The sequence below is a fragment of the Sinocyclocheilus anshuiensis genome, unplaced genomic scaffold, assembly GCF_001515605.1.
Source record: "Sinocyclocheilus anshuiensis isolate Anshui unplaced genomic scaffold, SAMN03320099.WGS_v1.1 scaffold343, whole genome shotgun sequence".
NCBI lineage: Eukaryota > Metazoa > Chordata > Actinopteri > Cypriniformes > Cyprinidae > Sinocyclocheilus > Sinocyclocheilus anshuiensis.
This window is the reverse complement of record NW_015549598.1, coordinates 1,361,647-1,377,214: the sequence shown is the minus strand read 5'-3', so window position 1 is coordinate 1,377,214 and position 15,568 is coordinate 1,361,647. Positions and strand designations below refer to the sequence as shown.

The 15,568-nt window shown below is 35.7% G+C and overlaps 1 protein-coding gene across 2 annotated transcripts in view; it reads left to right on the top strand.

Moving 5' to 3' along the window:
- The window catches only part of LOC107658566 (multiple C2 and transmembrane domain-containing protein 1-like), a 31,594-nt gene that overhangs the window by 5,741 nt on the left and 10,285 nt on the right, over positions 1–15,568 (top strand). For both annotated transcript variants that reach the window (XM_016447155.1, XM_016447156.1), the window contains exons 2-13: positions 3,808–3,922; positions 4,077–4,219; positions 4,867–4,946; positions 5,310–5,433; positions 8,107–8,280; positions 8,608–8,738; positions 8,853–9,039; positions 10,477–10,570; positions 12,478–12,580; positions 14,136–14,238; positions 14,593–14,694; positions 14,850–14,924. In XM_016447155.1, the coding sequence (XP_016302641.1) occupies positions 3,808–3,922; positions 4,077–4,219; positions 4,867–4,946; positions 5,310–5,433; positions 8,107–8,280; positions 8,608–8,738; positions 8,853–9,039; positions 10,477–10,570; positions 12,478–12,580; positions 14,136–14,238; positions 14,593–14,694; positions 14,850–14,924 (1,431 nt within the window). The remainder of the gene's footprint in view (positions 1–3,807; positions 3,923–4,076; positions 4,220–4,866; positions 4,947–5,309; positions 5,434–8,106; positions 8,281–8,607; positions 8,739–8,852; positions 9,040–10,476; positions 10,571–12,477; positions 12,581–14,135; positions 14,239–14,592; positions 14,695–14,849; positions 14,925–15,568) is intronic.

Here is a 15,568-nt window from a genome sequence, read left to right as displayed (position 1 = left end):
GCGAGGCACTCTGTTCTTTTACACATGAGCAGCTCATGATCTGCCGGTGTTTGCAGTGTCTCAGAGTGGCTTGTTTCACTAAGCTCTTTTCTAAAGTTTGGGTGGCTTTAATGGTGCAAGATGCACCAACCATCTTCCCATAGTTGCCATGAGAAATGCTTATCAAAAAATAGAAGCTTCAAAGCTCCCTGCAGTTTTCAGTCAAAATAAATTTTGATGGTTTAACATTTGAAAATGAAGAAATTAAGATCAAATAATATATAAATATTATATAATAAATATAAATATTAGTATTGTAATTTTACAGTTGTACTGTAAAATAAAATGATTATTATAAAATCATCATCATAACAAACAACAATATTATTATATACAATTTATATATTTTACAGTTGTACTGTACAATAAAATTATTATACTTTTCTTAAATACAGTATTCTAAATATTTTACAGTGATATTACAGTAATAATATTACATATTTTATTTTTATTTAGTAATAGTTATCATAATAATCAATCATCACAATTATCAGAATAAAAATAATAATAATAATAATAATTATCAAATTGATATATAATCACAAAATATTTGGCCAAATATTTCAGCCCTGCAACAACATTAAACCATTAGTTTTTTTATTTTAAGAAAAATCACAATAATTCTTATTTTCCCCTCAAATTGTGCAGCTATAGGTCGAACCATTATAATTCAGGTGTGAGTTTGGGGCGGGACTATCTGTTTGACTGACCAATGATCAAACAAGGAGACTTGTCATTGATTGTATTTGGAATTCAGTTTGGTGTGATTTTTCTGTATGATTTTAGAGGTGCAGAAATGTTACTGAGATGCTAGATGATGTTGCCTATTGAAATGATGGAGGAAGATAAATATTGTATCTCTAAATGTAAATCAGCCATCAAGGGCCTGTTCTTCGTACATCGCTAACTCAGTTAGCTGGATTTGATTGTTGACGATTTGGCATAATCTGGGATTGTTTGGTACTTCGAAGCTCATCCCGGAGTTGCTGTTATAGCAACAGGTCTGTAAGCTTAAACCTGCTCGGGAGCATCTTATTTCATGTAAACAGGATTAGATTGCATGTTTTTAAGCATAATTGATACTTAAAATCTGTCCGCTACCACCGCTACTTTATTACAAGAGTACCCTACTAATCCAGGGACAATAATTAAAAATAATAATCATTTAAAAATTAATTTAAAGATAATATAATAATGTTGTGTAGTCTTAAATACTATAGACACAGCCAGTTTTACTCACTGAAAGATTTATTCGTCATAAAATTATTACTTCATAATTGTATTCGAGTCTTACACACATGCTATACAGATAATATACAGTCGTGCATTAATTTGAGTGATGACAGCTATTATGGGAGTGGCTTGATGGAACGCAGGAGATGCAGATAACATGATCTTGACCCTTAAGAAATTTTAATTAATGCTGTCACGTAACAAATCTGTTCAAATATAACATTTAATGAATTGCTAATTACTACGTTGAAATAAAAATGTAAAACCTGTACAAATATTAGAAATCGTGAATATAAATAATTGGGAATCATGTAAAAAATTTAAATAAAATAAAAACAGTGCACATTTCATTTATCTACTATAACATTTATGTAGTTTTGTTCACTTGGCTGCTTCCTTATAAAAGTCCCAAAATTTGTCAAGTTTTTCGTCAGGTGTCTTTTTTAATTATATTGTGTCATTACGTTGCTGTCTTGACACCAGCCAATCGCTGCATTGCTGATCATGGTTTCGAGTATCGATACATAGTCCCTTTTAAACCAATCCACGGACGTGCAATTATCTCAGATAACTCAACCCAGCCATACTAATCATCAAGATAACTCAATCCAGCCATACTAATCATCAACAACAGGTGCATCCGAAGAACCGAATTAGCCAGATCCTGATTAGCGCGATGATATCATCTTGGATGTGACATTTCATCTCGGATGTAATAAGCGACGTACGAAGAATGGGCCCCAGAACATCTTTATCTCAAACATGGCACCAGGATGTTGTTAGAGGAATCCCTGTTCTAATAACAATATTCTATCTTCTTGCCAATCCTGTCATTAAACAGGATGTTAAATAGGTCCTCAATGCAAATCGCCTGCTTTCAGTTGACACTGTAAACACATTTAGTGTGTGACAGAAGTGTGTTTCTGACCTCATCTCTCACTCAAGAGTGAAAAGAGGAAGTAGAAATTCTGTAGTACTCATCAAATATTGTCTTTAAATAGTGTGTTTAAGTGACATTATTAGTGGTGCTGTTTTCCAAAGCCCCCAAATCTTCCAACTGTCACGGAACTCGTTCTGCACCAGTTGTGCTACAGATATGAATCAAATCAAGCAGCTTGTTGAAGAGAGGTTTTCTAATACTTTCAGACCTGTGATCAGACCAGCTGTTTTTCCTTGATGAGTTATTGAAGAATGGATCTGAGCCCATATCTAGACCAGAATATCACCAAATATAATTTAACCTGGGCCAGCAAACAACTACCCTAGTGACAACTTAGCAACCACATACTGTAGAACACACCCTAGTAACACCTTAGTAGAACACACACATGTAATGCATTAGCAACCACATAGAACACACACAGGACACCCTAGCAACACATTAGCATTTTCACTCTTTGCACATATAATTGCAAATCAATGGCAAGTAACATGAAATTAATTTTATTTACAACTTCTAAAAATCATTTATACACTGTAGTACCCTTAGATATAGAAAAAAAAATGTTTTACATGATATACCTTCTTTAAATGACTTGCAGCAGGTGTTCAGTTTGGGGGCTTGAATGGGCGCAATGATGGTAGTTTATGAATCCGCAACTTTTCAGAACAAACCATTAACCACTAGGCTACACCATGCACCGAAAAACACCACATTACTTATTCAGGCTGTTTTTAAGCACTGTCAGATGTGTAAAGTTGACATCACACACACACACACACACACAGTGTTTCACTTCCTATGTTAAAATTAGCCATTGACAACACAACAGATAGCTAGTTTAGCCTCCTGTGACTCTCGCTTTTTAGTTTATTTGCAGCTTATTCTGTTCAAGAACTGGCTAGATGAGATCGTCTGACTAACATTTAAAGTGACCAACCACAAATGATTAGACAAAGTAACAAAGTGGCATGCAACAAAGTGGAAGCTTATTTCACTAATGAACATCTCCACAAAAGGGTACAAGGAAGAAATTGGTACAAAATGAGTGCTGACTTTGTGAAAGTATGAAAACAAAGTGGAATCACATTGTTCTTGCTTCACATTGTGCAGCATTTTTGCTTTTAGTGTGGACAGATAAATGACTTGTTGCAGGACACTTGTCATGTTGCAACATGCCATTACACAAAACTGCTATACTATTTCTATATAGCAGCCAAAAATATGACTGAAACTTGTAAATATATTGTAATGAGTCCAGTTAAATAAAAGCAAGTGCAAATGGTCATTCTAATGAAAATGTTAGAACACAATAAAAAGCATTTTACTTGGTCTGTATGAGTTAAGTTATGTTCTCAATGCTGGTTTTAGAGCACCAGTTTATCAGGTTTAAGCATCTTGCAACATCCTGTCATAATTTTAATCATAAATTTTCTCCCCAGGTGTAAGTTCTGCATAAGTTTGTTTTCTCATATGAGCACTTTTAAGTTGTAAAACCCTATGTTTGGCATTAATGGCTTTGGATGCACTGAATGTTTGAGGAGGTTCTGTCAATCAGTCGCACTAAAGTTTTTGGGACAATGTCTTTTCTTCAGGGCATTAACGCAGCTGGTAACGGTGGCACACAGCCTTCACTGCCCACTTCAGCAATGTACCAGTTAGACATCGTGCTAAAAAGAGGAAACAACCTTGCCATTCGAGACAGAGGCGGTAAGACTAAATGTTGTCCACTAATACCACTGTCAGGAAAACGTGTTTAACTTTTAATAAGATGTATTTATATGCTATTTAAAACTAATGTTCCTTCTATGATTTGTTGACATGTAATCAGTTATGTTGAGATCAAAATGCTCTTATGTTTCAGGAACAAGTGACCCGTATGTGAAGTTCAAAATAGCTGGCAAAGAAGTTTTCCGCAGTAAAATCATCCACAAGAACCTGAACCCAGTTTGGGATGAACGTGTTTGTCTGATAGTGGACAATTTACAAGAGCCTCTGTATTTTAAGGTAAAAATACTGCTTTTACTTGCATAGTTTTTGGATGCTTGTTACCAGTATAGTATATAATATGAATCTTGAATGAATGACTCTTATGAGCCGGTTTGTTTTAGTGAATCAGAATCATACAGCTCGACCAGTGTATTCCGAAACCCAAAGTATTGTTTCTTATGAGGCGATTCGTTTTGGTGAATCAAAAACATACTGCTCAACTGGTGTAGTCCGTTTTTTTGAATGATTGGCTCTTATGAGCCAATTCATTTTAGTGAATCAAATCATATTGCTTGTCCAGTGTAGTCCGAATCCCAAATGAATTACTCTTATGAGCCGGTTCTTTTTAGAGAAGCAAAAACATTATGCGGGACAGATGTATTCCGATTTCTGAATGAATTACTTTTATGAGCTGATTATTTAGTAAAACAAAAGCATTACAGTGTGAACAATGTAGACTGATTCCAGTACAAATGATTACTGATGACTATTTTTTTTTTTAGAATTGACAACAGTTATCAATCAGTCATTAAGAAGTCTAGAATGGTCTCTGATCAGTTAGTGACAGTGTTCTGTTGTAATGCATTACTTTTAAAAGTAACTTTCCCCAACACTGTCTCTGATATTTCTTCCTAAAGAATTGACCCTTTTGCAATCTATTTTAGGTGTTTGACTATGATTTCGGCCTTCAAGATGATTTTATGGGCTCAGCTTACCTGTACCTTGATTCTCTGGAGCTCCAGAGGTATTGTCTTCATCATTACTGCAAAGATATAAGAATTCAACAGTTAGTGTCAAATTAATACTTTTTTAATCAGCATAAAATGGTGTTCAGATGTATTAGGAGTTTCATGAAATGAACGTTGACAAGGTCAGTTTTGCTAATGTTTTGTTGTGATCTGAGTTTATACTGACATCTAATACCATGGATGCAGCTTTACACAAATGCACAAGTTTTTGGTTACCAATGCCATTGTTAAAGTATTATATTGACAAGTGGACGTTATCATTTTAAACATATTTATCAAAAGTACTATTTTTTTCTTTAGGTGATAAACTATGGTGCTACTTATACTGGTGGTCATAACAGCTCATGTTTTTGTTGTAGACCTCTTGATGTTCGGTTGGACCTTCAAGATCCTCACTGCCCCGATCAGGACCTGGGCTCTCTGGAGCTGGCGGTCACTCTGTTCCCAAGAAGTACAGAGGACAGAGAGGCCCTGCGACAGGCGGTAAGACTCACTTGGCAGATTAATGTTGTCTTATACTTGTAAAAGTTGGAAAAGATTCAATCTGCCAGCAAACTCTCAACATGCATCCAAAAAGATTTCATTCTGACGTGTTTACAGACCTCAAATTTGTTTCACACCTTTCTCACAAGACTATATCAACTGTTTTTAGTTCTCAGGAAGTGTTTAGCAACTACATCTAGTAATCTTGTTTTTGAAAAGTATGTGAATCCTGCAACAGAAGTTGATAATGTGCTCAATCTGTTTACTGTGCACTCCCTTTCAAAGGTTTGGGGTTATGATGTTTTTTTTAAAGAAATGAATACTTTTATTCAGCAAGGACGAACAATGTTTTTCAAAAGTGACAGTAAAGACATTTATAATGTTCTAAACTATTTCTATTTCAAATAAATGCTGTTCTTTTGAACTTTCTGTTCATCAAAGAATCCTGAAAAAAGTATCACGGTTTCCACAAAAAAATTAAGCAGCACAACTGTTTTCAAAATTAATAATAATAATAAATGTTTCACGAGGAGCAAATCAGCATATTAGAATGCTTTCTGAAAGATCATGTGACACTGAAGACTGGAGTAATGATGCTGAAAATGCAGGTTTGATCACAAGAATAAATTACATTCAAATACATTCAAATAGAAAACAGTTATTGAAAATTGTAATAATATTTCACAACATTACTGTTCTTACTGTATTTCAGCAAATAAATGCAGCGTATGTAGTGTAGTGTATATACTGCCTAGCCTACTATTTTTTTAAAAACAGTATGCATTATGCATAACGTACATTACAAATAGTAGTATACTACATTGTGGTCACATGAGCTACTATGTTGCATTTAATTCGGTTTGTGATGTCCAGTTAGCCAGTAAAAAAATGTTATTTTGCTTTTTTAAATCTATTTTGTATAAAAAAGAACCATGAATGGTCAAGTCAAGCATATTGCATTGTGGGATACTGTGCCCTGCACAACATGCGCATTTGGCTTACAGAAAAAATGCTGTGCAAAGTCTGCAGAACTAGTAGAAGTATTATGTTCAGCTTGTCCAAAAAGCCCATGACTCTTGAGAGACACTGGGATGATGGGACGTTTGTGCTATCTGCATAATGCATGAAATGACTTTGAATTAGGCATTAGAAACCTGCTGCAGTGTGCAGGCGGGCGGAGAACACATCGAAATTCACATGGTGTTCCACCAACAGATGAAAAGGCAGTCTGATGGGCGGCTTTAATCATCAGGACAGAGCGTGAGAACAGAAGATGCATCTCTTGATCTAGTACAAAAGTAGCTGTGGCATTAATCAAAGCTCGCCCACCTCCATCCCGGTCCCCTGATTAACTGACAGTAACACATATGACCTGCTCTGTTGTTTTTGTAGACCATGCTACTGAGGAGAAGCTGGAAGGGATGCAGTAAGGTAAAAAAGCAGGGGCGCTTGCCCCAAGGTTCTCTGACTAGCTGCTGTGTAAACTGTCCCACACGCTGTATTGAGTTTGTTAGCAATGGCCATTTTGCAGAATGACTTTTGCAACATGTTCAAAGAAAAACTGGATTGTGTGCAAAATGTCCTAAATGTCAGATACGGGTCAGAATTGCAGCAGTCTGGTCAGAGGATGAAGAGTTTTATAGGAACCGGTCCATTAGTTGTGGCAGTCATGCATCTCTTGGGGTGACAGGCCTTGCCTTTTTGTAGACATCTGCATTTTATGCTTTGGTGACCCAGTCATTCATGGTGTATGTGAAACCACTCCACACTCTTTCAGTCCTTTTCCCGCTGAGGAGTCATTTCATTGTCTTAAACTAAGGGATAGTTCACTCAAAAATGATCTGTCATCATATACTTTACACTACTGTTCAAAAGTTTGGGGTCAGTAAGATTGGCCTCTTATGCTCACCAAGGCTGCATTTATTTGGTCAAAAATACTGTAAAAACAGTGAAATAGTTTTACCATTTAAAATAACTGTCAACCCTCTACGGACACCTTGGTAATTGAATCGCCACTGGCTAGTATATTTTTTTGTTTACTCGCCAGACTGAAATACTATACAGCCATTCAAATGAACTGAAAAATATCACAGATCGCTTGACGGAGAGTGAAACTCGGAAGCGCTCAGTCAGAGTGTTCTGTGAGTGAAAATGTATCTGTGCTAATCATATACTCAGCATCCAACTCACACACTGGCGAGTAAAATCTGAGAATTTATTAGCCATTGGCTAATATTAGACATCATTTAGTCACCCAGAGTGAAGATGTAGTCGCATATGCGAGCGATTTACTCGCAATATAGAGGGTTGACGGTGTTCTTTCTGAATACATTTTAAAATGAAATTTATTCCCGTGATGCAAAGCTGAATTTTCAGCATCATTACTCCAGTCTTGAGTGTGCACATGACCGTTCAGTAATCATTCTAATATGCTAATTTGCTGCTCAAAAAACAAGACCTCAAGCGTACAGACCCCAAACTTTAAAATGATAGTGTAGACTGTCCTTTTTGGAGCTTTACAGCCACATTCATCAACCACTTTTGTTGTAGGCTCTATACATCTCCTTTTGTGTCCAAAAAATCATGTTCATGAGGGTGACTGTATGATGACAGAATTGTCCTTTTGGACTGAAGTAACCCTTTAATGTCCTGTGATGTGTGTGCGGAGCGCAGCAGCAGCAGCAGCAGAATCTTCGGCTGTCGGACATGAACAGAAAGTCTCAGCTGTGGAGGGGCATCGTGAGCATCAGACTCATTGAGGGTCGCAACCTCATCCCCATGGACCAGAACGGCCTGAGTGACCCTTACGTCAAGTTCAAACTAGGCCCTCAAAAGTACAAGAGTAAGGTATGAGTGACTGTGCCATTTCAACATGGCAACATGACACTGTGTGATCACTTTTTAAATATCTCTGGTCTTACATTATCTTAAATTAAACAATTTAAATAATTATTTGTTTTATATTTATTTATTTAATAAATACAATTAAAAATATATAAATAATATTTTTATTTCATAATTAATTTTTCATTCATTCATTTATCTCAACGTCTGCTCATCATAATGTCATAAGATGCTATTCGTTCAGTATACGTTTCAGCAGACAGAATAAGAATACTGTCTGCTGAAACTATTTCTAAGAATACTATTTCTCTGTTACTTCTGTAAAATCAGACAATTCCCAAGACCCTTAACCCTCAGTGGAGGGAGCAGTTCGACTTGCATCTGTATGACGAGGAGGGAGGCATTCTGGAGATCACCGTTTGGGATAAAGACATTGGAAGGAGAGATGACTTTATTGGCCAGTGCGTACAATTTTCCACATATCATTTATTCACACTATCAGTAAATCAAACCCATCAATATGCCATTGCTAGATGCTTGATTTACAAGAAGTACATGTGTTTAACATATTTTAGTTGTCAGCTGGACCTGTCAAAGTTGAGCAGAGAGAAGACACATAAGCTGGAACTTGAGCTGGAGGAGGATAAAGGGACATTAGTACTGCTGGTGACTCTGACCGCCACAGTCGTGGTCTCCATCTCTGACCTGTCTGTCAACCTACTGGACGACCCAGACGAACGCCAGCAGATCATTAAGAGATATGTGAGTGACGTCCTCACAGCCAAACAGTACATTTCTGCACAAAAGGTGTCTTTTGACACTGTACAGCAAGTGTTGCTATTAACCGCTAACATGTCTTCCTCTAGAGGGCGCTTGACAACTGAATCCTCCATTGAGCCGCATTCAAATCTCAGTATGGGTTTTATATTATTTGACCCATATAAATAAACATTTGCCCCATCAATGTCTTTAAAATGATGAAATAAAACTGAAATCTTCAATATTCACATCTGTGATTGGCCCATCCTGTCCAGCGCCGAGAAAAGTAACAGAAATCATGACAACGCAATCTGTGTGATGCTCAGAACAATAATATTTTACATCTAAATCATGATATTAAGACTTTATTAGCTGTTCGCAAAGTGCAGTGATAATATTTGTGAACATAAGTGATCGGATTTACTTATTTATGGTCAAGCACCACTTACTTTATTCATAAAATGTAAAAATGTACACTACCATTGAAAAGCTTTGGGTCAGTAATATATTTAAAAAAAAATAAATGAATGTTTTTATTCAGCAGGAACACATTAAATTGATCAAAAGTGACAGTAAAGACTTGTATAATGTTACAAATTATGTCTATTATCAAATAATCCTGAAAAAAAATGTATCGGTTTCCATAAAAATATCAAGCAGCACAGCTGTTTTCAACATTGTTAATAATAATAAATGTTTCTTGAGCAGCAAATCAGCATATTAGAATGATTTCTGAAGGATCATGTGACACTGAAGATTGGAGTAATGATGCTGAAAATTCAGCTTTGCATCACAGGAATAAATTACATTTGACAATATATTCATTTCAAAAACAGGTATTTGAAATTGGAATAATATTTCACAATATTACTGTTTTTACTGTATTTTTGATCAAATAAATGTGCAAAATACAGCAGAAAATGGTAGTGCTCTATTCTGCAGTACACTTCTATGACCAAAAGGGGGCGTAAGATGATCACACTACTGGATTAACACTGGCCTCGTTCACAACTGGACAAAGGTGGAGTAACTCACACAAAACAAAGACAGAGAGAGAGACATCTCGCTCCTCTCGGAGCTGTCTGTCTTCTCTATTCACGGTTTGTCTTTGTCCTGCCACTGTCCCCTGGAGGCCCGGTCAGTGAACCGCTTACAGAAACTCACCACCAATGCAGACTGACCTTCTTTCATAACAGCTGCATAATGAAGATGTATTTGTGAGAGCCACCAGATAATCTGGCGTGGCGGCTCAGAGTTTTTGTCTCAATGTCCACGGCCAAGTGGCTTTGACGTGGACACAAAACTGCTCGCGGACTCTGACGGCATTAGAGAAAGTTAGGGCCAAAATAGAGCTGTCAGAAACATATGGATGTATTGCTGCTTGGCAGATTGTGAGCTTTGAATGTAGTCATGGGCCTCCGTGTTTTTGTTCTTTTTCAGAGTCCACTAAGGTCGTTCCTTAACCTGAAGGATGTCGGAATTGTGCAGGTGAAGATCCTGCGGGCCGAGGGGCTGATGGCTGCTGATGTCACAGGTAAAATCATATGTCACTTCCTGTGTTCATTTGTGCCCAGTGGAACAAAAAGCAGGACTCTTACGGTCTTGAAAAACCTGAAATTATCAGGTGATTTTAAAACTATGGTCTGGAAAAGTCATGGAAATCTAATTTCTGTAGTGAACAAATACGTATATTTTTTCTAGTTATGCTATGCTTTAAAACATTTAATTAACTACATAAGACTCTCTGATCAATTCTGGCATTGTATAAAAAAAATTAAAAAAAAAGTTTTTTGCATTAAAAATGTAACTTTTAGGCATGTTTTTCAAAGATGCAGTTAAAACAGTAATATTTTGAAATATTATTTCAATTTAAAAGTGGTGTATCACTTTCCACAAAAATATGATATTTAATAATTTAATAATAAAATATAATATAAATAAGCAGCAAAAAACTGTTTTCAACATTGATAATAATAAGAAGTGATTCTTGAGCAGCAAATCAGCATATTAGATATTTTATTCATGGAATAAATAACATTTTAAAATATATTAAAATAGAAAACAGTTCTTTTAATACTTATTACTTTTTACTATATTTCTGATCAAATAAACACATAAATGCATGTATATATACATATAGTATTTATTTTATTATTATTTTTTTTTTATTTTTTTCTAATCCAACTCTATTTGATGTCTAAACACCTTTAAAAATGTACCTGGACTGTAAACTGGATGGTCTATAAGACTTTTCCAGGCATTTCAGGAGGTGTATGATGGAAAGATAACCTCCTAATTTTCTTACTCATAAGTTGATCTAGATTTTGCGGTTTGCTCTCAGAAGCAGCCCACCTCATGGGTTCTGATTTCATGCTTCTTCTAATACCACACTATGGTGGACAGACAAAAGCTTTTAATAAGCTTTTGCACACACACACACAAACACACACACACATTTTTTGTGCATTTTTTTTAAAAAGGTGTAAAAAGACTTGTCTTCCAATCTGATTTTTAGCTCCTCTACACTTTTTCCATCCAACATTCACCCACACCGACTCTGTGTGCTTTTCTCTTCACATTTATTTGAGCTGAGAGCTTTCCAAAATTAGCCAAATATTTCATAAAACAACAGGCAAGTGGGCAAGATGTGTAGAATTACATTCTTTCAGCCAATGTCATAGACGTTTTACTTCCTTAACTTATTTTTTTGCAATGAATTAAAATTTTAATAAAAGTTAAAGGCAGTTATGCTAATCTTTCACACTGGCAACATTTTCAAGGAAGTTGCATGGTCTCTATATAGGAATAAACATTATTTCAAATCTGACTATTGTGTTTTCAAAAAGACTTATTGATCATTTCAAGCTTCTTTTTTGAGTTTTCGCTACTTTATAGAACTATTGTAACTAAATATTTAATATTCAGCATCATTACTCCAGTCTTCAGTGTCACATGATTCTTCAGAAATCATTATAATATGCTGATTTGCTGCTCAATAAACATTTCCTATTATATCAATGTTGAAAACTTTTTTTTTCAACTTACTTTTTTTCTAGGAAAGTTCAAAAGAACAGCATTTATTTGAAATGGAAATCTATTTCAGATAAAACGTTGTAAACGTCTTAACTGTCACTTTTCATCAATTTAATGCATCCTTAATAACTCCAAACTTTTGAACAGAGTATGAGAGTACATGAAAGATCCTGGGGAGAAGGTGATCGTAAAACATCATAGGCCAGACTGAAGAAGCTGCATTGCAGCTCTACCAATTTCAAGCCGTTTTAAATGTATCTTTATTATTAAGCAAAAATGACTTACTAGAAACTTATAGCTACAAACTTCAATATTTAATTTCACAGTTGTCATTTCATTCCAATCATTTTCATACCTCACTTGGGCATTTTAAACTAAAAGCTATTTGAATGCAACATCGTGTTTCAGGAAAGAGCGACCCGTTCTGCATTGCAGAGTTGTGTAACGACCGTCTGCAAACACACACGGTTTACAAGACACTGAATCCCGAGTGGAATAAAGTCTTCACCTTGTGAGTTCATTATGCACAACCACCGCTGCTCCCAGCAGAGGACAAATTAAAATATCCACAGCTGATGAAGTTGTTCTGTCACCTGGACTCAAGTGCATTGCATTTACAAAACCAACTATCAGCTGCAATTTGGCTTGATTGTGTAATATATAATATTATAGAAAACGTCAAATGAAAATGTATCCCATTTACTTTAGACATCATCTTGATTCTTGGATGCTATTCATTTGTTGTTGCAGGATGTTTAGGTTGCTAGTCAGTTGCTAGGCTGTTTTGGGCTGGTTCTAGGTGGTTTCCTACTGGCCTATTGAGTCAAACAATCCCAGCGCTCTAGATATGACTTGTTTTATTTTTTATTATTTTGGCCTCTAGATATGACTTGGTTGTAGTTATTTAGTGAGCCTATCACCATTTACCTCATGACATTATACACATTGCAATATATCACAATATCTCTTGCACGCTTTGCTTCACTTTTGTCTAGTACCGTAAATTAATTCTTCTAGTTCCAATATTAATCGAACTGTTATAGGAAATGATATAAAAGCACACATAAATAAATACAAATTTTGATATAATGAGCTGGAACTGAGGAATCAATGCAATGTTGTGAAAACTTGTCTCTGCACTGATATAATTTATTATTCATGTCTTTTATTTACCAAAAAAGAAGCTGCATGATTTAAATGCTGACCTTCATAATGAATTACCCACAGAATTTTACTCACAAATGTCACTTTATTATGGAAACTTTTTTCTGCCAGGGAATTAAAAAATAAAAAAGGTAACCGTGACTTCTTATCTTACAATTCTGACTTTGAGTTAATCTCTCACAATTTCAGTTCTGAGAAGAAAAGTCAGAATTGTGATATAAACTTCCATTTGCCAAAAAAAAAAAAACTCTGAATTTTCAGATAAAAAGTCACAATTACTTTTATATTTTTTATTTTGTGGTGAAAAAAAAGTTAGAATTGCGAGATATATATACTCAGAATTCCAAGATAAAAATCAGAATTGCGAGATGTAAACGTGCAAATGCGAGAAAAAAAGTTGGTAGTAAATCGCATATTGTTAGTAGTTCTGTTTTGGCGCGATCGACCCAAGTTTGAATCGCCTTTTGCGAGATGTAAACTTGCAATTTTTGCGAGAAAAAAAGTTGGAATTCTGAGATAAAACTTTTTCCTTGGCAGAAATAAGCATCCATATATTATGGCATTTCAATGCATTGCAAATTCCTGTTTGCAATAATGTATTGTGCCTTTAGTATATTTGTAAATGCGATATACTAAACCATTTTATAATCAATAATAATAGAACTTATTCTGCAAAATTTGTTATAGCACACCTTGAACTCAAAAAGGCAGCATGTTTTGCGGTATCATTCATCATCCAATCAAATCCTGAAGTCAAGTACCGCCCTACATAATAATGCATCACATTATGGCATTCAAAAGTGTTGCAAATTCTGTTTAATGTTGACTTCATACAGTATTTGTAAATGCAATATTATAGTCAAAAAGAATAGAAATGATTCTGTATATTTTTCACCCTGCAGTAACGTGAAAGACATTCACTCAGTGCTGGAGATCAGCGTGTACGACGAGGACAGAGATCGCAGCGCTGATTTCCTGGGTAAAGTGGCCGTCCCGTTATTAAACGTAAGCTCACCCCATTCAGCTTCTCCAAATTCTTAGATCCACTTGTGTTTTTAAAGGCGCTTTTATAGATGTGTTTGAAACAAATCGACTCGCCGAACGAGTTTGATGTCTTAGCGCGTCTTTAAAAGCACACACAGCTGGGCCTCCCGGTGCCGGGGTAATGTCTTGGTGACAGAGGGATGCTGGTAATGAGCAGGTACTTGTCAGAGCTGGAAGTGCTGGAAGGAGGGAGGGACGGGGAGGGAATGTGCGGCTGGCTGTTTGATGCTGCTGCTGGGAGATCAGGGGTCAGCCGAGGAGGGGGGTCCGCTGGGGCTTTGCCAGACAGCAGGCTGTCACGTCTTCTTCACACAGATCTGCAACAGTGAACAGAAGGCCTACGTCTTAAGAAACAAGGAGCTGACAGGGCCAACAAAGGGGGTCATCTTTCTCGAAGCAGACGTCATCTTCAACGCTGTAAGTGTGCGCTGCGCCTGGAGTGCTGGATGTTGTGTCTTTTGTTTCCGCTGTGTTTTTTTTTTTTTCACACTGTCGAATATGCAATAATTATTGATGCATAGAGAACTCCAGCGCTAATTAAAACAAATCATAGTGCTTCGTTTCGCTTCAAGGTGAAAGCCAGTTTGCGGACATTCGTTCCACCAGAACAGAAGTACATCGAAGAGGAGTCCAAATTCTCTAAACAGGTAAAATAGCAAAAATGTAACTATTCTTTAAAAGGAGTAGTTCACAGATAATGACACCTCTTTCAGTATTTACTCCCCTTTATGTCGTTCCACAAACCACATGCTGCTATTTTACTCTGTGAAACACAAAAAGATTTTTTTTTAAAAGAATCATTGCACAGCTGTTTCCATAAAATTCCAAAAAGGATAAAAAAGTACCCCAAAAATGGTTCAAATGACTTGTGTCATATATTCGCAGACTTCTTAAGCGTTAGCATCTAGATTAAAAATGGTGACATAAAAACAGCATTAATTCTGGATACAAAAGCTCCGGTGTAGGGATTATCTGTGAATTTTCAGACAAAACAGTCATATGGCTTTGGTACAGTGTTGTTTTAGTATCACTGAGATACTATTATGGTTTTCATTAATATTTTGAATTCGTTTTTATTTTTACTAGTGCTGTCAAACGATTAATCGCAATTAATCACATCCAAAATAAAAGTTTTTGTTTACATAATATATGTGTGTGTACTGTGTATATTTATCATGTAAATATAAATACACACACATGCATGTATATAGTTCAGAAAAATATGTTATGCTTATATATTAAATATATTTATTTATAATATAAATTATATGAATATAAATATAGACATGTA